We start from the raw sequence: 21,778 nt of genomic DNA, 5'->3' as shown, positions 1-21,778 counted from the left end.
TGAAATCAGTTACCTGTTTTGGTCGATCCTTTTGGTCGATGCCATCAACCAAGACCAACGACCAAAGTTACCCTGAATCGAGAAAAAGATGTTTTTTGGATATTCCTTCATCTATTTAAGTGAAACCTCGAACCTAGAACCATATTTCACTCATTTCAACATCTGAGAACGTGGGAAAGCTCCTCTTAGGCTCCTCCTTGGCTTGTGTGATGATCTTCTACAAGAATCATTGTCTCCCTTCTCTAATCTCTTCTCCAAGGTATGTAATCTCTCACTCTCTCTCTAATCTACTTCTACCTCATCTTGTTCTTGCTACTGAGTTCGTGAAGAAGGTGCTGCAACCTTGCAACCGCCTCTTCTACAAGCTCTTTTGCTTTGATTAAACCTCTCTTCATCCTTTCCATGCTATGATTCTCATACATGATGTTCTTACTTCCTTATTTTGATTTTTCTCTTCCTTACAACATGAATTCATCTCTTAATCTGATTTTCTCTTTCAATTAGGTCTGATTATATGTTAGTATGTATCTCTAATCTACTGCCCATCATTCCCTTAATTGAATTCCTAAGTTCTCTTGCAATTGCAATTGATTTCATTGAAGAACATGATTCTTGCAAGTTTGAACCTAAGGCTTCAAATTGGGGGTTTTCATTTGGACCATTGGATTGTGATAATACTTGCTAGGTAGTGTTCTTACACTGTTCCTAGCATTCCCTCCAAGTTTCGGATCAATCCGAGCCCCGAAAGACCAATTTCGGATCAAAATCCCCAAAATCCACTATTCTATCCCGAAGAGAATTTTGGTCGATCCTTTTGGTCGATACCATCGACCAAGACCATCGACCAAACTTGTTGCTGACAGCAACCTTGCTCCGTTTTGACCCGTTCAACCTCCGATTTTTTCGATTTCTTTTCTAACCTTTCATTTATGTTTGTCTAGGGTCTTATTATCATCTTTGGATCATTCTTTTGAGATTGTTGGATTATCACCATCACGACTTAAGGTAAGGATGGTTGTTACCATAACTACATAGATTATGTGATTCTTGCTTCTATGTTAGAGACTTAGTAGATTTACCTTCTTTATCGTATTTCCTATAGTATATGACTGTTATAAGTACTTCAAGTATAGTAGTGCCATGTTTACATATTCTTTTGTTATCATGATTATGTATTCTTAATAAATTCATATGTAATTGATCATGTTATGGTATGTATCTTTCTATATGATGAAATGTCATTTATGTATGATATGATGGAATTGAGAATGTGATTGAATAGGTATGATTTGGGATTGGGGAGTGCCCTACTGGGACTTCTGTCCTTGGACATCAGAGGGAATAGTATGGGATGTTCTCCGAAGATGCCCATCGACACTTTCCTGGATCATTGGATGACATACATAGGACTTGTCTAGATGTATGGCTAGGATGTCCCTGTCGTATCAGACCCGAATCGGAAGGGCATTGAGACCGAACGACCTGTGGTAGTGTATGGTTTGATGGGCGCTCTAGGCCGGTAACCAATCCGGTAGGGGACATAAACCATGCTACGGATACCCGAAAGGGGCCATTTATTGGTAGGGTTGCAAATGGCTAGACTTGGGCTCATAGGCGCTCAAGACCGGTAACCAATCCGTGAGAGGACGTGAGAGCTTCCCGTTTACTATTTGTGGATGACCAATAGGGTTGATGAGTCCATAATCTGGGATTACGCTGACTCTAGTGTGAAGGATACCGAAAAGGATCGCCGGGGGCGAGGAATGGACGTATCTGGATCTGACTTGATACAACTAAGTAGATGACTTGCATTGGGCTAGGCTTTACTGTGACATGCGCCAGTACTTATACCAAATGGTGATGTAAGAGAGCGATGATCGATTCCCCTACCATGGTTCTTTTTTTTTAGATGACTTTACCGAACTTCCCCGGGCAGACCCAAGATATCTTGTATGATTGAGGGGGAGTGACTGACAACCCAAAGAAGTACAGTGTTATGACTTAAAGCATGTCTACCATAGAGACTAGCATACATAGAGTTAGAATCCTAATTCCATCATGTGTTTCATATCATATTGCATCATGCTATGTTTTGTATCATGTATCTATGTTATTGTGGAATAACCTGCCTTGCTGAGTTCTTTTGAACTCAGTCCTTTTTGCAACATTTTTGTTAGACTCTACTGCAGGTACTACTATCGTTGACTATGATGGTTAACACTATGAAGACTAAGTTGATGACCCGTACCCCACTGGTCACGGTGTACAAGTTGATAAAGACTAGTAGTCCGAGATTGGGACTTTTCTGGAGCAGTTCGGCCTTTGCACTTGTGTGCTAGTGTTAGGATATCGTCCCATTATCTTTTTAACCTTTTTATTTGATTTGTTGAGACTGTAGTTTAGTTCGTTCCCTTGTCATTTTGGGAACCGGTTGTAACCCTTAATTTTATTCGATCTACCTTCCGTTAATCTTTTCCGCACTCTAATGTCTTTTGTGATCCTTCTGAGATCCTTTCTTGACTTTATTATTAAATGATTTGAATACAAAGAATTGTTCATGCTTTTAATTATATTATTGTGCTAAGTGACTATGATTGTTCCTAAACTTGATCGGCGGGACCGTGATTCACTCCCTGGGTAATCCAGATAGGGTACCCCCTTGGTGGATTTAGGGCGGGATGTGACACCACCCAGCCGGTACCCCATCGAGCATACCCGGGTATGTGATCCACAGTCCCGAAGATCAAGTATCGAGCAACCATGCCTCCCACATACTCAATAACACAATCATGAACAATAATAATCAAGGTGAAATCATATAATAAAAGAATCATGAATAAGATAAAATAGATAATCAGAGTGCGGAATAAAGATGATGCAAAGAGAGAGAGAGAGTGATCAAAAGTCACCTCCTTAATGGCAGCGGAAAGTAATAAAATCTAGTTAAGTTACAGAACCAACTTCTAAAGAGTAAATCAAAGAAAGTTAAATTACAGATCCGGTCTTAAGAAGAATTCAAAATATAACACTAAAAAAATGTTTCCTCGGTCACATATAGTATGTCCTCATAACTATAAATATCGAAGTCCCAGCACAGCTGCTCCCACACCCATGTCGGGATAATCCTGGTGTGAAGCATAATCCTCTTCTGTACCCTCACCGTGATCTTCGTAGTAGCCACTACCCTGAGGGTAGTATGACTCATCGTAGGGTGCCTTGAAGGATGTGCCATCAGTCTCTTCAAAACCTGTGGAATAGTCTAACAAAACAATTGCACAAAAGGAATGAGTTCAAAAGAACTCAGCAAGGCAGTTAACCCATAATACATAAGCCATATGATACAAACCATAACATGATGCAAATATGATTCTAACTCTACATATGCTAGTCTCTAGGGTAGACATGCTTTAAGTCATAACACCATACTTACTTGGGTAGGTCTCAAATCACTCTTCCCTCAACCATCTCGGTATCTTGGGTTCTCCGGTGGGAATTGGGTCTTGCATCCCTCAGGACAATCCATGGTTGGGGTTTAGGTCACCACTCTCTCACATCACCATTGGTATAAGTATTGGCACATGTCACGGTAAAGCCTAGCCCAATGCAAGTCATCTTCTCAGTCATATCATGTCAGATCCAGATACGTCCATTCCTCGCCCCGGGCAATCCTTTCCAGTATCCTTCACACTAGAGTCACGGATATTACTCACCGAACTCATCAACCCATTGGTCATCCACAAATAGTAGATGAGAAGCTCTCACGTCCTCTCACAGACTCCATTAGGAGCCACCTCCGGTTCAAGCACTGGCAGAGAAAACTTCAAGGCAAGCATCATTTCTGAAGAACACCAAAACAATGTTATGTCACTCTCCCCGTGGTGGATTGGAAAATACATTATGCACTTGGCATTGGAACCAATCCCAGAATGTAGGGAGAATATCTCACTTCCACCAGTCATTATTTGGAGCCAACTGAGAGGAATCCGACCTGATTGTCTCACCTATAAAGGTGTTCTATCTGCTGCGGCTAAGGTGGGATGAATTATGAAAGTTTAGCTGAATCCCAGAGAACTGGGTCTACCCAACAACTTTGTTGCATACCAAGAAGAAGAAGGTTAGAGATCGAGAAATGAATTTGGGAAAGAAGGAGAAATATATACAAAGGGACTTACTTGATTGAAGAGTTGATGAACTCTTCATCTGAGGCAGCATCAAGGAACTTGCATTCTGCCAACATCCGAGCATTTATCGCCCAATCTAGCACCAATTTTTGATTTGTGGAAACACGGTTGTACACCGAAAGCTTCCATGGAGGAATGTGGGCATCCTTAATCCTCATCTTCTTGGAGGTAGCATCATCAAGGAGGTCCTGCCTCCTCTTCGTCAAGATGACATCATCGTGAGTAGACTCAGCAATGTTGATTGAGGCCTTCCTTTTTTTGAGGACCCCTGGTGAACCTTCAATACCCCCTTCGGCGCCGAAGAAGGCGCCTTCGAGGTTGGTTGGGCTGGTGGCTCGGTCTCTTTTCGTTTGACCCAAATTGCCCTCTCCTCGACGGCTTCAAGGTCCTCAGAAGCCTTGGCTGGATCTCTTGACATGCCTGAATTGAGTTTATCGTTCAAAAGGTGTTGTCCTCGTTGGGAGATAGGGCCAGAGGGCGATTTACCTGAGTGTACGAATCTTGGCGACTCCAAGCAATTGGGAAATTTAATTCCCCAGGGGGCGCTCGGCAGAACAAAAATTGATGGCACCACCCTTTATGGTTAGAGGGGCAAGTACCCTCTACAAGGATACCACGTGACCATCCCAGTTCATGTTTGGGATTTTAGAGAAGAAAACCCAACTGGGAGGGTTGGATTTGCTCAAATAGTAAAAATGAGAAAAAAGGGGAAGAGAAGGAGCTATTTCTAACTCAAAACAGAGGCCGAGGAAGCCAATAATATGGAGCCAATTTTTCGGAAGCAACATATCGGGGCACAGGTCTCAATGGTTAAGTATTTCAACAAAAAGAGGAGAAAAGAAGGGGAATTGAACCCCACTCTTGAAGGTGTCAATGTATATGGAGAACTCCTCAGCAAGGTTAGAGTTAACCCTCTCGTCAGGGTTCGAAACCCTGAGAAGATAAGCGAGTGGAATGAAGAATTGGTTGGTAAGGTCATCCACTTCGTTGGCACGAAGGTGGGAGACAAAGAAGGAAGGGCCATTAAAGGGCCTCTTGGACAGACGGGAGGTTCTAGTGCCTACTTGCGGAGAAGGTTTTTGCTTTCAAGAGCTAGGAGGAAAAGTGGTGGTTTCTTCCCTCATACGATTCCTCGAGGGCCCCCTACGAGGTGATTTGGCAAAAGGACCAAACCAACGATTGGTGACTCTAACATTTCTATCACCAGAGAGTTCTACGGAGGTAGAAGAACTGGCCTGATTAGTTGAATCATCACCTTCAACCATGCGGTGGATGGTGTCATCTTCAGTGGTTCTACCGCTACCCATGGGAAGATAAAACTAAGATTTGAAAGAGGAAACTCAAAGGAAGAACCTTAGGTTGGGGGATGAGAACAAAAGAAAGTGCAAATTCCCCAAACCCATTAATAAAAAGAAAGGAAAAGAAGAGTAGGGAGATTAGCAAGAGAATGGAAACTTACTTGTGAGAGTACGAAGAAGAAAAGCCTTCAACACTTGGAGCTTGTAAGAAGACAAAGCTTGCAGGAGATGCAAAAACAACAATAGTTCATAGAAGAAGTAAAGTGAAGAAATGAATTGAGAAAAAGAGAGGGTTTAAATAAGCATAGTAACAAGGATGAAAGAACAAGAATGATTTAGATCAATGGATGCGGACAAAAGATGGTTCGTGTATAAACTTTCAACAAACCAAATTAGTTTGAAATCAATGGCTAGAAATGAATGACAATTCAAAGGAGGAAAGCACAATGATGGCGCATGTTTCCCACGAACACATGGCAGCAAAGGGCACAATGTACGAAGCACAAAGGTGGCTCAATGAACTTACCATTGTGTAGGCGTGAATAATAAATGCGATGTTTGAGAACAAGAAGACGTTTGGGTTTTTGGCTACCATGTTCGATGATTGCGATCAAGAAAAAGCAAACCAAGCCATTGGTTGTTCCATCTTGATCATTTGGTCTGGGTGGCTCATGATAAGGATAAATTTACACTGAACAGGGTTTGACCATGGTCGGGTCAATAACTCCGGTCAGGACTGGTTCAGAGGTTGAACCATCAAGTAGTGTGAGGATGAAGGAACCCAACAGTTATGAAAAGAAATGTGTTGAATATTGGATACACGATCGTACCATACAAGGAAACTAACATTGACTCCGAAAGATGGGGAAAAACCCTATGATTAGGCGGCTACAAAGAAAGATCGTGAGTTGATCCAACAGTCAAAGATGGAAGGTAAACCCTATATAAACTAAAGCATTATACAAAATTGAGGTATCTGAATCGTTTCCCTCCATTAACGTTATTCAATTAAGCTTTGCAAATAGTCAGAGCTCTATAGTGATCCATTGCTAACTTAACCTTTAGAGGTGGCTTCCTAACTGCAGAGTCAAACATTAAAGAATCCGAGGGCTAAAACAATTTTTGGACGCATCAACCTGCAATCATTTCGATGGGATGAACCAACCAATTGTGGATTCCCCAGTGCATCGTGGCTTCTTTGTGTCTTGGGATATTTCTATTTCTTATTACCATCAACAAGAACAGCGATTCGTTTGGCAACGTCCGGCAGAAACTAAGTGGTTGTTAACTATGACAGTTCTGTCACAGCCGTAACATGGTGGGTATGGGGTAATCGGTCGTAACTCTGATGGTGGTGATTTATACACCATTACTGGTGATTGTCAGTGCTCTAGTGTTCTACATATGCAGTGATTTGGCTCAGGCGGTTACTCTCCTTGATCACCCAAGTGTGGCTCCCTAGTTTGTTTGAGATCTTCTTGAGGATATATGGACTTTGCGCAATGGTTTTCACAAGTGTGCGTTGTTCATTGTCTGCGAAAAACCAATGCAACGGCCAATTTTCTTGCTAGTTTACTGAATCTGAAATTTCCTTTCTTGTTTCTTAGTTGCTCTCTCGTCTGAGTGATATTGTCCTTGACGATCGTAATGGGCATGTCTACTTCCGTCTAGACCTGTAAATGGATAACCGAATCCGCCTTCGAGTTCGCATTCGTATTTGTTTAAGGGTGTTTGTATCCGAAATTTTTCTTACCGAAAAATATCCATATCCATCCGCTAAGCAACTAGATTCTAATTCGGATTCGGATAATTGCTTATTGGATCAGATAATATCTGGATAGAGTAAAATATTTAATATTTTTCCCTAAAAATAAATAATAATTGGATTCGGAAACCGGAAATCAGTAATCGGATAATCGAAAATCGAAAATTATTCGGTTAGAGTAAAATATTAAATATTTTTCTATAAAAAAGGAATTAATATTAATCAGATTCGGAAACCGGTAATCGGTAATTAGAAATTGGAAATCAGAAATAAAAAATAAATAAATGACAATCACCAATCAATAATCGGGTAGTTTATTGGATTGGATTATTATCGGATATTCGATAAAGTTCCGATTCGAATTCCAGATGCCTTCTCTAAATTTCTGCCAGATTCGGATTTGAATCCAGATTCGGATAACGGTTTTGCTATTTGGATTCTGGTGTATCCAAGCTGAATCCGATTCGTTTACAAGTTTACTTCCGTCTATGATTGTATTTTAAATTAATCATATAATATAAAGCGCCTTCTTTTACCTTAAAAAAGTGAAACGATTGTTTTTTGTTTTTTGTTTTCTTTGGGGTAAGAAACACATGAAACTCCCCACCAAAAATTAAGCACATGTTATGGAGGGCTTGTTCAGAGGCTTTACCTTCAGCTATGGAGTTGGCAAAGAGAATTGAACACTTCGATCTCAGATGTAGCAGATGCGGTGAACTGGAATCTACTGATCATATTATGCTGGACTGTCAATTCGCACGAAGGGTTTGGTTCGCCTCTCCTTTGTCCTTCTTACCACCAGCCAATCCCATGCTACATAAGTCGATTGGTGAGTGGAAGAGTTGTTTGCCGAAAGACAAAAAGGGTTACAGAGAAGCTTCATCCCTAATTGCTCATACCTGCTGGAGAATCTGGAAAGCAAGAAACGACCTGATATTTGAAGGAATACAGTGGCCTCCGGAGAAGGTAGTTGAAAAGGCGGTGGCTGACTCTTTGGAGTTCTCAAGATGCTCCATCGTGCATGGCGACGGCGACAACTCCGTTCGAAGAGATGAAGCTTCGGAGGATCTCAGGCGATGCCGATGGTCGTGCCCTCCAGTCGATTTTGTGAAGATTAATGTGGATGCCGCTCTCAATAATGTTGGAAGTGGGTTGGGCCTTGTGAGTAGAGATTCGGATGGAAAGCCCATCAAGGGTTTTGCGGTCCTAGCCCATTTCGACATAATTTTAATTGGTGAGATTATGGCTATTCGTGAAGGGATTTTGTTTGCTCTGGAGGAAGGTTATTGAAATGTCCTGATGGAATCAGATTCTGCGGAGGTGATTGATTTTGTGACCAAATTGGAGTTGATTCCAATGGACATTCAAAACTTTGTTTGGGATGTAGTGATTCTAGCATCTAGCCTCCAGAGTATTTCCTTTTGTCATGTTAAAAGGGAGTGTAATGCTGTTGCAGACTTCCTTGCTGGTCAGGCTGTGTCTGTTTCTTGATTTGTGTAATCTTGATGCCTTGGGTGGGTGACGCTTAATATATAGACCTATTTCTACCAAAAAAAAAAGAAACGCATGAAACGATTAGATTCCTTGGAAGGTCGGGAAAATGTTTTGAGTGCCACGTCAATCGTTTCACTGACTTGCGCCTCGCGTACCAATAATCTCAGCACTTCCACTAATTATTGTAGTTGTTGAAATCCCTTCGACTCGATCAGAGACTCAAAGATTTAATTTATTTGGTTTTAATCTGATTTTTCATCTTTGAATCGATTCCATGGCCACTGGAGAATTGAAGAAGATCATCATCGATACTGACCCTGGTATTGGTATGCTTTCTCCCAATCCTGTAGTCATTTCCTACTCAATTTTCTTTACTTTCTGTGAAATTCCATATCAATCTGGAGGTCCTATGTCCATGTGTTCCGTTATGTTTCTGCAGATCATTTATTGTCAACTCTTCAGTTCCTTTTCCTTTTCAAATATCCCGTATCTTACTTCACTTATTTCTCTTTACTCGTCTCTGATCCTTCGATGCATGCAGATGATGCTATGGCGATATTTTTGGCGTTGCAATCGCCAGAAGTGGATGTGATTGGGTTGACAACAATATATGGTAATGTCTATACGACATTGGCCACAAGGAATGCTTTACATCTGGTTAGTCAGTTGATCCGCTTAAATCCATAATTTTGTTTGAATCAGGTTAGGAATAAGTTACATTTTAGAGTGATGTGGCAATTCTGAATAATATTTAATTCGTTTTTAACTGGAAAATTTATCATTTTTCTCTTCTGGTTTAGTTGGAGACCGCTGGGAGGACTGATATTCCTGTGGCTGAGGGTTCTCATGTTACAATCACAGTATGTTTAATTCTATTTGTAATAATTTTCTTCCGTGAATTTCCATTTCCTTTGTGATAAGCGATTAATTTTTCATCCAAGAAGAAATATACTTCCAGGTATTTTTAACTTCTTTGTACTGAAGTTTGATGACAAATTAATGTTCCTTAATCAAAGAAGTTGATGACTTTATTCACAAATCTGGCTGTAAACATAAGTCTTTATGATGTCTTTAGGGATGGGTTTCCAGCTCCAATAACTGATTGAAACATGTATTTGTTTGTTACTTTTCAGTTGCCATCACTGTTTATGACAATGTTTTGGACCAGATTTCTTTATAAAAAAATTAACGTGATGACTGACTTTTAGATGATTTTGTAATTCGGTATTAATGGATATCACTACTAGGCAAAGCTTGAACTATATAAACAAGAAGGATTTTAAGAGCCTCCATTACCAAGTTTCTGTATTCAAAATCCTGTTGATAAAAATTCGATTATAGTTAAAATAAATGGGGAGTAAGAAAATATTTCCTTTCCCATTATCAAACCTAGCACTTTATTTAATGGTATAAAAATTGGAGGAAGTGTTGTTCCAGCTAGGAAAATCTCCCCCCCCCCCCTGACTTTGCTTCTGTGGAAGCCTTAGGCATTGGGTTTGCCCTTTTTACTAGATCCAAATTGACCAATTTTAATGCTTTTAATTTGTGTTAATGTTGTTGGTAGATTGTTTGTCCTATGGTTTATACCCTAACTCATTGGCAACTAGGGATGGAATGAACACTTCGTTCATATTGTCATCACACCATGCTAATAATTTTATTCTTATTTGTGTTTCAATGGACAAGATCATTTGAGAATCTTGAATAAACTTTTGTCTATTATTTAAGAAAATGGTTCTCTATTATAATCTATGATTGGTCCTTAGATCTTAGAGGTCCTTATCTTTCGCTCAAAACATTGTGGACTTTGGTGTACTAAAAGTCATGCATTTTGGTCTATTAATGCACTGGATGTATGATGCTTGCTATAATATATATAAGAGATGCTCGATATGGAATCTGCTCTCTGCAGTAGGAAAATATAAATGGCAAATTATCAGATCATGATTGGATGTAATTCTGGGCATAATGGTATGTGTAAATAGTTTGCTAATGATTTAATTGCAATTGTTATTAATAGTGGGAAAATTTTGTTGCAATCAGGGAATTGTAAATTGTTACCTTTTTAACTTTTAAGCTCCCCATTTTATGATAACATGGTCTTTTTTTCTTTCTTTTCCCTGTGATGGTAAATCTTGACATTCTGCATATAAATCAATTTCAAGTTTCAGTGTACTTGAAAAACCTGTTTTTCCCTGCCATAAATAAATTTCGGGATTAAGATAAGACAAGGTCCGATCAGAAGAAGGTTACGACTATTCAGTTCACCTCTTTTGTACACAAGGTGGAATCCATTAATACTTGCATTTATATATATAGGAACTGATTTTATGTCCAATCCATGGTCTAGGTTCTCTTTGTCATCATCTAGTGGATTAGGGTGGAGACATAAATAAATCAACAGTCGTAAGTCCATTCTTTGAAATCCAATATACGAGATTACTTGGGCCCAGCGGTTGACTGTTTAATTTGTTTAAATAATGACAAACTATCCCAATAACCACTGAAAATGTTGGTTACTTTAACACCATTATATGAATGGGTATCCAGTTGTAGGAAATGAGGATTGTTCAATTGAATGGTCTGGGATTAGGTTAGTCGTTCTTTAGGTTCAGCAGTGGAATCTTACCTTGAATTTTAGCAGTTAAGAGTGATGATGTCTATTGATGACCTTTGCCCCTGATTAGTCAACAGGTGACAACATATCGTATATTAGAAGGTAAAAGAGTCCATATTTGGTTAATGCTTGGAGGGAAACATAAAAGCTAGCTTGATGGTGATGTTTATGCTGAAAATGTATATGATAATTTTCTAATTAAAATATGTTTTGTCAGTCATGCCAAATTTGGTAAGAGCAGTGATGCAAATTGGTTGCATCCTTATTTAGTTTTTTTCTTTTATTTTCTGCTGGTTTGGTAGTACATATAGTTTTGGAAGGGTTCTCCCCTTCCCCTCCCTAATATTTTCTTCAACCATTTAACTAACAAATTTTAAAAAGTAAAATAAAGTGTCCATGTAAATATAGAAGTGGGAGATGGAAAACAGCTCTTTGTAAGAGGTTCATTCCTTGTGAAATCTTAATATACAGCATATGACAATGATAAAGGTGGATAACATAGTTTGTGCTAGCTTTGTCTAGCTCCTGCAATCTAGGACCACGGCAAGGATTGGAACCTCGGTCTTGAGGCAGGTTTCAACGTGGGCATAAGCCAAGATATGGTGGTTTCAACCAAAATGTTGGTCGAAACTTGAAACTTTTCCCTGCAAGTCATAATGGCAATTTGCAGCCCCTTTTTCTGATGGTTTTTCATCTAATTTCTTGCCTACTACCTATTTAAAGCATAATGAATACAATGGAATTGATATTTGCAAAAAGAGTAAGGAAAAGTTATTATTCAAGTACACTAACATGAGAGGCTGCAAGAAATACAAACTTTGTAAATTAGAACCACGCAAAATCATTGATCATAGCCCTAGACTAAAGATATGTTAATCTCATAGCGATATAAAACCATTTTTAAGCCTTCAACAAAGCAAATCAGAAAATGTTAAGTTTGGAATAACTCTTGTTAAAATCTTCCAAAATCCCCGAAGGAGGAGCAAATGGTGTGATGGAAGGCAAGGAGTGACTGAAACTGGGTCAAAAATGTGTTGAAAGCACAAAAAATAAGAAAAAAGGGGTTGGTGTCTAAACAGCCTCGGCGAAAGTTGCAAAACTAGGCGAAACAGTTGAAGCCTGTGAAATCTCGTATGTTTTGATTCAACACAAGTTTCATCTTGGTTTTTTAAAAAACAGAGATTTCGACCAAGATTTTGGTTAAAATTTGTACCATCATGGTCTGAAGTTTCGCTAACACTAGTGGTTTTGCCCCCTGGTGAATCTGGCGAAACCACGAAATGTCAACGAAATTTGGCCGACATTTTTGGGTGGTTTCGGTTGAGAAAAAAGGTGTGGTTGGGCGAGCTAGATGGGAAATGTTTAGGTTGGGCTTGGGTGATATTAATTGCTTTAGTAGGGGGGGTTCAATTTGAGAGCAATGAGGACAACTCCTCATATTCGGGGTGGGCCGTGGGTCTAATTGAGTTAAGGCCAATTGGGTTATGAACTTGGCAAACTAGGATGGGCCTATGGGCCTTGTGAGATTTTGAGTTTTTCCATGATGTATCATTGAGTTAATCGAATTTTCGACCATTCACCGAGATTTAGAGTTTTTTCACAGATATATCACTGATTTAATGCTAATGTCGTTTCACCTTTTACCAAAACAGCAAAATATTGCCGAGTTTCAGTGATATTTCGCCGAAACTTCTTGCCATGTGTACCATGGACAATGGACACCAAAGTTTTTTAGCGCAAAACAGTAATTTAGCCACTCATTATATCTAGGAATATAACTGCATGACCCTCTCTTCTTGAACCCGTGTATGGAAGCATGATATTGATATGGTCCACCTCAAGATCAGTCTCCGGTGTGAAATGAGCTACTATGAAACTTTCTGGAACTGTATTAACGGCCATTAGCTCAACTTTTGTGGTATGGTTTAGTCATTTCAGCTGTGCTATCCTCCTTATAGTATTAACCACTATGTTTGATTCCTGTCTAACAGAGTAGAACTTTGCTACGTACATGTCCTTAATCTTGGAGCTACTGTCCATAGGTAACTTCCCATTGTTGTCAGTAACAATAATAGTAGTAACGGAGGGTCATCCAGTAGGTAATAGAGGTGTTAGCACTACCACTAGGATTTTCTTACACAACATTGACTGTAAACCTTTTGCTGTAGTGTCCCTTCGTAATAAGGTTGTTTCTCCTACAACCAACATGATGTAAAGCATACAAAGGGGCAGGATTATCAAACTTGGGAGTCCCTTCAAAGACGTCTTTGTCGTGCAAAAAAGGCCCATAGGCTGCTCGGAGATGGAGTTGGTAGGGAACAAGTGACGGAGAAGGGGCTGGCCAAGCTATATATAAGAAAATTGGGTAATCCCTAATCAGAAGGAAGCACCGGAATGGCTGGAGAGGGGGAGACGAGAACGAGTGAGAATGGGGGGAGGAGAGGGCATTAGGAGGAGGGTTGGGGGAATTAGATGGGATCAAAAGGGTTAATTGGGAGTGGGGTCAAGCTGGTAACAGGGGGGGTGAATGGGTTGGTTTGCGAGTTGAGGGGGAGGGATATGGGCTATGTGCTGAGGGGCTAGAAAGGGGGTAGGGGAGGGAGGGTTGGGATGAGAGAGTGGAAGGGAGGAATGGGCCTGGGGGTAGACTGGGTCACAGGTTTAAGGGATTGAGTGGGTGGGGAGAGGAAGTGGGGGAGAGAGATGGGGAGATGGGCCCAGGGTTAAGGTGGAGGGCCGAGGGAGAATGGGCCACATGGAGGGGAAGGAGGTGGTGAGGGGAGGCGGGACCAGAGTAATGGTGGGTGTAGGGATCATGGGCCAAACGGAGAGGGAGCTAAGGTAAGAAGGAGAAGGAAGGAGGAAAATCGAAGTTTAGAGAGAGGGAGATAATAGGGAGTAAGTTTTGGGGCCTGGGGAAGTAGATGAGGGAGAAGCGATCTCACCTTATTGGGGACCATTGCAGGATAGGGCTTTAGGGAAATGCAAAGGTGGCAAGGTATCAGGAGCTTGGTCAGTGCATAGGGGGTCTTCGAGCTCAGAAAATTTGCAGCTTGCTGAACATGGACATCAAGGGTTGCAGAAGCTGTAGGACTTGAAAGGAAATACCAGAGCTGGTAGGGCAGGCGAAGTCAATCAGGTCTACAGCAGAAAGGTAATCTTTGAGTTTTGCAATGGTTTTAGCAGAAGGGTCCAGAGAATTGACAAGAGCAGAGGACTGAGCATTGTAAGCAGGATGCAACTCTGAGGATGGACCAGCGATCTGAGCAGGGCTTAGGTTAGATGAGGGACCATATGTTGTAGGTCTTGGGAAATCTGCCTGGGAGCTTGGCAGAGGCCAGCCAGAGGCTAGAAAATCTTCGTGTCCTCAGCAGCAGTGGAGACAGAGGGGAAAAGGTGCATTGACGGCTTCAGCAACAGTTTGCAGTGGCGTTGGAGTACCAGCGGCTCTAAGAGGTTTTCCATAGCTTAGAGGAGATGGGAAACCGAAGAAATGACAGTGGACACAATTTTCTTTTCTTTTTTTTTTTTTTTTTGGGGGGGGGGGGTGAACGCAATCCTATTTCCGTTGCACAGTTATTTAACCATCTCTGTCTTTCATGGTGACAAAGGAGGGGTGGGGAGTTTTGCAGAGAGGTACACAAATGTAATGGCATAGGATAGACTGTCCATTCTGAGGGTGCAGGCATTAGACTGAAGAGGGGTTCCAAAACTGACCTGGTGCGACTAATGCATTCCTTGTTCAGTACTCTAGAGGGAGGTCAAGGAGGGTGATCCACAGAGGTAATGAGTTGAAATCAAGATTGTGGAGCTTGGAGGATGGTTCCCACTGTTGAAGAAAAGGGGCTTATTTCCATCAAGCTAGGGGGCTTCATCCAGTGCAACATTTTTGTTAGTCAATGAGTGAAATTTGAAAAGGATGGGTCATTGTTGAGGAGGAAGATGCATGTAGGTACTAGATAAAAAAGGTAACTCCAACAGTTTCTTTGTCCTCAACACCTCTTATTTCGAGGAATCAGTCACTTCAACAGTCTTTGATGGTTATACGGGTATCCAAAGTACGAACGAGATGGATGTTTTCTGTCCTAACCATAATTGTTAGTCCCGATCCGATAAGGTAGGGGGTATCTAACAAAGTTTTTTGTGTTGTTGATTCCTAGATGTAGTGCTTCTTTCCCCCCAACCACCTATTAATACTATTGAAATAGGATTGACCTGTAGGAATAACCTTTTGCTCAATACTAGAATCAACAATCGATGCATCTGAGGCTGCATCAATCGGGGATACAGGCTGCCCTGGACTTTCCACTCCTTGGAGAGAGTGAGGCCTTAACAATTTTGAAGGAGGGCCTGGTTTCAAGGAACTGTTGGATTAGGGCGGAATTCCAGTATATGATTCCAGATTCAAGTGCTGAAGTGGGGTATAGGGCTAACAAGGAGGAGCCATCAGAGAGGAGGGGAATAAAACAAAGACTAAGGTCTGAAGTTGGCGGTGTAGAATTTTCAATTGTAATTTTGATTTTCTGCTGTTCTGTTGCAGCCACATGATGTAACCCAGACCAGTGGCCAATCTTCAGGACCCTTAATTTAGGGTTTAAACGCAGCTGTTGGGCAAGTTTACAGGTAATTTTCCAGTGGAAAGGAGCTGTTTTAGCGTCTAAACACCCTGCAGTTGTAGGTTTAGGGCTGATTTGAAGATTCTAGGGTTTTAGAATGGGTTGGCAAGTGTTCAGAAGACTACGGGTCTAGGATTTGATGATTTCCTGATCTGAACCCTTTTGTTAATAAGGTTAGAAATGAAATTTCAGGTCTAAGGTTTAGGAAGTTTAAGGTGTTTAGAATTTATCGTGTCTAGGGTTTTGTGAATTTAGGGGATATGGGGCTCCCTTGTGATATGGGTTGTGAAGGGATGATTTCCTAGCAGGAAAGCTTAGGTTAATGTTTTGGTCAAATATTTTCTAAGAATGTCAAGGATACATTACCCATCCCATGGGAGATATGGGGTAAATTCCTTGAGATGGGAAACTGGGGTCTACTGTTGTCAAGATGAGTTGAAACTTTGAAGGAATGTAGGTAATACTACGGATATGATCCCCCGAAGTTTCTCGGGGTTTGGATGCCTAAATTAAAAGATATTAAGGTTCTTGATTTTAGGGCCCTTGGAAGTACAAAACTCTAGAACACAAGTATATTTTGAAATCAGACAGTCAAAATGGGGTCAAACTTGGGTCTAAGGTCCCTAAGGTTGGGGGATAAGGTTCCTAAAGTTTAGGACAGATCTAACGATTAGATTGGCGTAGATCTGACCTTTGGTTTTGGGTCTTCAGAAAAGTCAAAAAATTCAAGAAAATCCAAGAAAATAGAAAAGAAGGGTGCGATGGAAGGGGGTAGAAGAGGGAAGGGTAGGAATGTTTGCTTACTAGTTTTAAGAGAAGGGGAATGCAGAATTTGCTCAAGAAGGCATTAGTCCAATGCTGCCACGAGTGAGAGAGAGGGAGAAAGCTTGTGAATTGCGGAAAATTAGTAAACTCTAGAAGCCGTGGGCTCTCTCTCCTTGGGAACCCATGGCTTCAACCAATTCCTTCAATTAATTCTTTATTCAATAATAATCAACCGTCTGTTACATATGTGGAGGGATACATTTAAAGCCTTTTACAAAGAAGGAAATCATAATTCGACTCAACAAATAACATAAGAATACTTGGACTAGAACTCAACTCCTATTTGGATAGGAATTCCTTGTCACACTAAGACTCGACTCAAAGAACTAGAAGGGGAATTTTAATTTAAAACTCCTAAACGAATAGTGACTTGCAAAATTAAGCTTCCTACTTTATAAAGGAATCCACTTGAAAATCAGATTCCAACTAGGATTCCTGAACAGACTAGGACTCTAACCAATTACTCAAATCAGAAGCAAAAAGGTAGATCTTGGGATGTAATAAAATGCTGAACTTTTCGGGGCCAGTTGGGACTCCAAAGGGACTCCAAAGGGGCTATCAAAATGAGCCCCTTGTAGGGATTGGCCACCCTTTAGGGCTGCAGGGAGGGTGTTGATTTGGCCCTCCTTTCTGCCTTGCCCTATAGGGGGCAATCCTGGTTACATCACAAGATGGCTGAACTGCTTGATTATATCAGTTTATGCTGGTATTTGGAGGTTTCAATCCATCTGTATTTCCATACATCAATGGTAAATATCACTCATTTCATCACGTTGTGGCTGTTAGTGGTCTCAGTCTTCTATCCTACTTCAGCTCTGCTAGTGGTCTCAGTCTTCTATCCTACTTCAGCTCTGCTAGTGGTGTCTGTGATTGAGTCATATTGGCTGCCTATGTCTGGGGATATTTGTATATTTTGGAACTGATGAGCTATAATGTATGGTGCTGAATGTTGGCAATTAACTAATTAAGAAGCATCATACAAATAAATCGAGCATAGAAAAGATGAGTATTTTTTTTTTAAAGCAAGAGAGTTTTATATATAGGGGATGCGGGTATTACATATGCCGTCTGCAAGGGTCGAACTCGTAGCCTCTTTACTAGGAACTATGAGTCGTTACCACTCTACCACCCTGCATTGGCCTCAAATGAGGATGTTGAAATGGGTGCGTGGAAAACTTAGGAAGGAAAAAGGAAAGCTCATATTAGAGCTGATATAGGAGTAGCTCGGATACATAAACTAAAAGAAAGCCGTGTTAGTTGGCACTACTATGTTCAGCAAAGGCCTTTGTGTGTTCTAGTATGGATTGACAATTTATCCAGATTGAAAGGAAGTGAAAGAGCTAGGGTCTGACCCAAAATAACCTTAGGAAAAATGGTGAGGAAAGCTGCATGGCTTAGGCCTTGTGTCTAGTATGGCCTTGAATAGATCTACTAGAGGGCTAGGATATATGTTGCCAAATGCCAATCCCCTTTGCCCCATTTAGTTGGCATAAGGCTGAGGAGTTGTTTTTGTTGTTGTTGTTTAAGAGTTCCAAACCCCTTCCCCCCGTTTAGTTGGATCTCTGTACATGGTTTATTTTACCAGGTGGAGCAATCACTTGATTATTCGAAGAATTGTTGGGTAGATGGGGTATTCTTTGGACACATAACGTGTTAAATTCCGTTAGAGAATAATGATATAATATGAAATAACACATCATGGTTTCCTTATTGGTTTGGGTCTTATGGTGTTAGTTGTTTCCTTATTGGATCTATGGTTATTAATATCTTAGTCTAAGTTTTCTATTAAGATTTAGGTTTAATTAGGAAACTATTAAGAGTTATATTTGAAATTCCTTTTGTAATCCTATTTCAGTTTATTATAAATATGTGCTTGCTGGTACGGCAGAATACACAGATTCTATCCCCAGCCTGTTCTCCAATTATTCTCTCTTCTCTCCCTCAATCTCTTTTCTTCTTTTCTCTACCTAGTACTTGTTACAGATATTGGGATTGTCTACAAATTTGATTGTCCATCTCAACTATGTAGTACACCATATATATTGCTTCTAGTTTGTTTCTTCAATAGTTCAAATGAAATTAATTTGTCAAACAATTTTTTGTATAAAATCGGTATATTGATTATTGACATGTGGGCTGGATGGGATGTAAGAGATGATGGTGAACAACATGGCTACTTCATTCCAATTAACGAAACTGCCACTTGCCCACCTCCCACCTCCCACCTCCCACCTCCCACCTCCCACCTCCCATCCCCCAACCCATTCTTATTTCTTTTCCAGTGCCTCATATTGCAATGCTGAGGAACATGCCCAGTTATACAAAACAATCTGAACACAATTCTTTTTCTTCTCATTTTTCCATTAGGATTCATGACTCAGCAGTTTCTGCCCCCAAATCCCCTCCTTAATCACCAATTCTCCTATGAGAAAAAAATGAACAAGTCCTGTAGAATTGGACATTCTCCTATCAAGTCCCACATTTGAAGGCTTTGATTTATTTTTCTTTTTAATTGGGATCAGATGATGATAAACTCATTCATATGAATGCAGGGATAAAGCATTTCTATCAAAGTGGGAAAAAGAGAGTGAGCATGTAGTCTGACACTGTCACATGAAATAGAACAACCATCTATAGATCTGATTTGGCTTGTCCTTTTTGTTTCGCTGGTACATTTGGCTCTTCTGCTGAACTCTTTACAGTAGTCCATTGCTAGAATCTGTAGCAGTGGAACAGAGTATAGACCCGCTGCTAATTATCAATTGTTAATAGATAGTCTTCTTTTTTTTTGGATGAATAGATAATCAAATTAAACCAGCAACATGCTTACAACATAGGGAAATAAAGCAAGATTACATAGCACTGAAAAGCAAATGGGCAGGACCCAAAAAGGATGGGCCGAACAGGGCCAAAGAAACTAGAAAGTGGATTATTTCTTATTCTTCTTTTTCTTTTTCTTAGAAGACTTGATGTCGACTAAGAAGTCGTCACCGAAAGGATTGAACCCCTTAGAGGATCGAATACTTCTCCTGCACTCAGCATGATGAGGATCCAAATCAAGCTCGGAAGGGGTTGATTCCCGAGCGGAACGAGGGGAGAAGGGCTTAGGTCCGAGCGCCATAGGGCCCAATAAGGAGTGTTTAGGCGAGCTCAAAGGGGAAGATGGGCTGAAGGGTATAGGCCCATGGGCCATGGGGTTTAAAAGGGGAGGATTTGGGGGGTGCAAAATGGTCAAGGAGGTGTTAAAAGGGGGATCGGTGAGAGCATTATCGATTTTTTGGGTGATGTTCGTCAAAATAGGAGAGAGAGGCGGAGATGTGGAGGCAACAATATCAACAAGAGGGGTTTCATGGAAGTGGAAGGGAGCAGGTCTAGGAGCAAGGGAGAGGGGCAACGTCTCATTAATGTTTCCGGAAATGGAAGGAGGGTCCTCGGCAACTGTGAAATGGTCAGGCCTCCAGGCTTCGACCGTGGTTGCAGGGCATACGACAACAGTTTGAAGGCAGAGATCTGCAGAGGACCGATCAACAGGGGGAACTATGCAAGGAGCAGTCACCGAGTGAGTAGGTTTAGGCCTGGATTTACCTCTCCGGTAGGTATAGGTCACCAGCGGCCAGCGGGAGATAGTTAGAGATTCGGCAGGTGCAGAAGGAGCACTGATTTGGGGATCAAATGGAAAGGGATTTTCTTAGGGCTTAACGTGAGAGAGGCCTAGGGATTCAGAGGGCAAAACGAGAAGGCTTTTGTGGAGGTGGGAGGCAGTAGCATCTAGAGACGAGCAAGGGTGAGTGGAGGCCAAGTCATGCTAAGAGAGTTCGGGCGTATAAGGAGATTTTTCAGGCAAATCAGGAAGCAGAGGAGACATAGACGACAGTATCGGCAAGAGAGAAGAGTCTTCAGGGGGAAGCAGCAACCACATCAGCGTTGAATCACTATCAGATAGCATCGATTTCATCAATCATCTTCGACTCTGGAAATTTTTTCCAGCTTGAGATAAAGAAGACGATTTTGAGGAAGCTGCAACAATGTCAATTGAACATTTTTCAAGCCTGTTGTTGATTAGGCGAGTGGAGTCAATAGGATTTGCCGGAGGCGGCATCATCTCCTAAGTCGGCAGCGGCAAGCGAGAAAGCGAAGAACCCAACTGAACAAAGGGCACACATTCTTCAGGAAGCGGCAAGGGGAGAGAAGTCTTTGGGCAAGAATTTGCCGGAAAATTCAAGGCAGCAACACAGCTCGCTTTGTCATGACCGAAAGAGGCACAGATAGAACACCTATTGGGTATCCAGTCATAAACAATAATTTGGTCATAGCGGAGGCCAAAGTCATCCTCGATGGAGATACAAGGGGGAAGTGGCTTGTCAGCAGGGATATCCACACAAAGACTAGCATAAGAGAGCCTTTGCGGGTTGAGGGTCTTAGGATCAGCGCAGAGGGGGTGACCAATGGCCGAGCCAATTCGGCTAAGGCAATCTAAACTCCAGAATTCAAGAGGGAGTCCGGGGAGGTTAGTCCACAAGGGAAGGGAGTAGAAGGAATCCTTGCGAAAAGGCATTGAAGGTTTCCAGGACTTGGTGAAGACAGGGGTTTTACCGACAAACCAGGGGGAGCCTTCAAGTGCCTTGGCTTTGCAAGAGGGAGAGGGGAGCTTAAACAAGAAAATGTGATAGAGCCCTGGGATCACAGTATTATGCTATATTGGGAGAGGAATGATTTGCTGAATATTTGACGAACAACAGTTAGAGAAAGAAATTAGATCTGGTCCTAAGAAGGAGGTTGTTGAATAAAGAATGATTTACAGAATATTTCAGAATATTTACTACCGAATAAGAGGGATTTGGGGACAGGCAGAATATTGTAAATGATTTGCAGATATTTACTACTGAACAAGAGGGATTTGGGGACATGCAGAATATTGCAGAATATTCACTACTGAATGAGAGAGATTTGGGGAGATTAGGGTTGATTAGGGGTATAAATAG

The 21,778-nt window shown here is 41.2% G+C and overlaps 2 protein-coding genes across 2 annotated transcripts in view; both read left to right on the top strand.

The window, feature by feature from the left end:
* Window positions 1–7,904: 7,904 nt before the first annotated feature.
* LOC149028984 (uncharacterized) lies at window positions 7,905–8,735 on the top strand. The gene is made up of 2 exons (XM_089138525.1): window positions 7,905–8,526; window positions 8,632–8,735. Exons 1-2 carry the CDS (start codon window positions 7,905–7,907, stop codon window positions 8,733–8,735), a joined length of 726 nt encoding a protein of 241 aa, XP_088994651.1.
* Window positions 8,641–21,778, top strand: part of URH2 (uridine-ribohydrolase 2) — a 29,952-nt gene continuing 16,814 nt past the window's right edge. Inside the window, exons 1-3 of the mRNA XM_089139886.1 lie at window positions 8,641–9,064; window positions 9,280–9,395; window positions 9,539–9,598. Coding sequence (XP_088996012.1) covers window positions 9,013–9,064; window positions 9,280–9,395; window positions 9,539–9,598 — 228 coding nt within the window. The 5' untranslated portion in view covers window positions 8,641–9,012. The remainder of the gene's footprint in view (window positions 9,065–9,279; window positions 9,396–9,538; window positions 9,599–21,778) is intronic.

Source organism: Hakea prostrata, chromosome 1, assembly GCF_041222555.1.
Source record: "Hakea prostrata isolate BN-2017 chromosome 1, UWA_Hpros_2, whole genome shotgun sequence".
Lineage (NCBI taxonomy): Eukaryota > Viridiplantae > Streptophyta > Magnoliopsida > Proteales > Proteaceae > Hakea > Hakea prostrata.
This window is presented reverse-complemented; position numbering and strand designations above follow the sequence as displayed.

What these genes read in the sequence shown, in the direction of transcription:
- LOC149028984 (XM_089138525.1), top strand. Translation starts at nt 7,905, where the DNA reads ATGGAGTTGGCAAAGAGAATTGAACACTTCGATCTCAGATGTAGCAGA. An exon ending in TTTGTTTGCTCTGGAGGAAG is followed by an intron (nt 8,527 to 8,631) that starts GTTATTGAAATG and finishes TTTGGGATGTAG; the next exon opens with TGATTCTAGCATCTAGCCTC.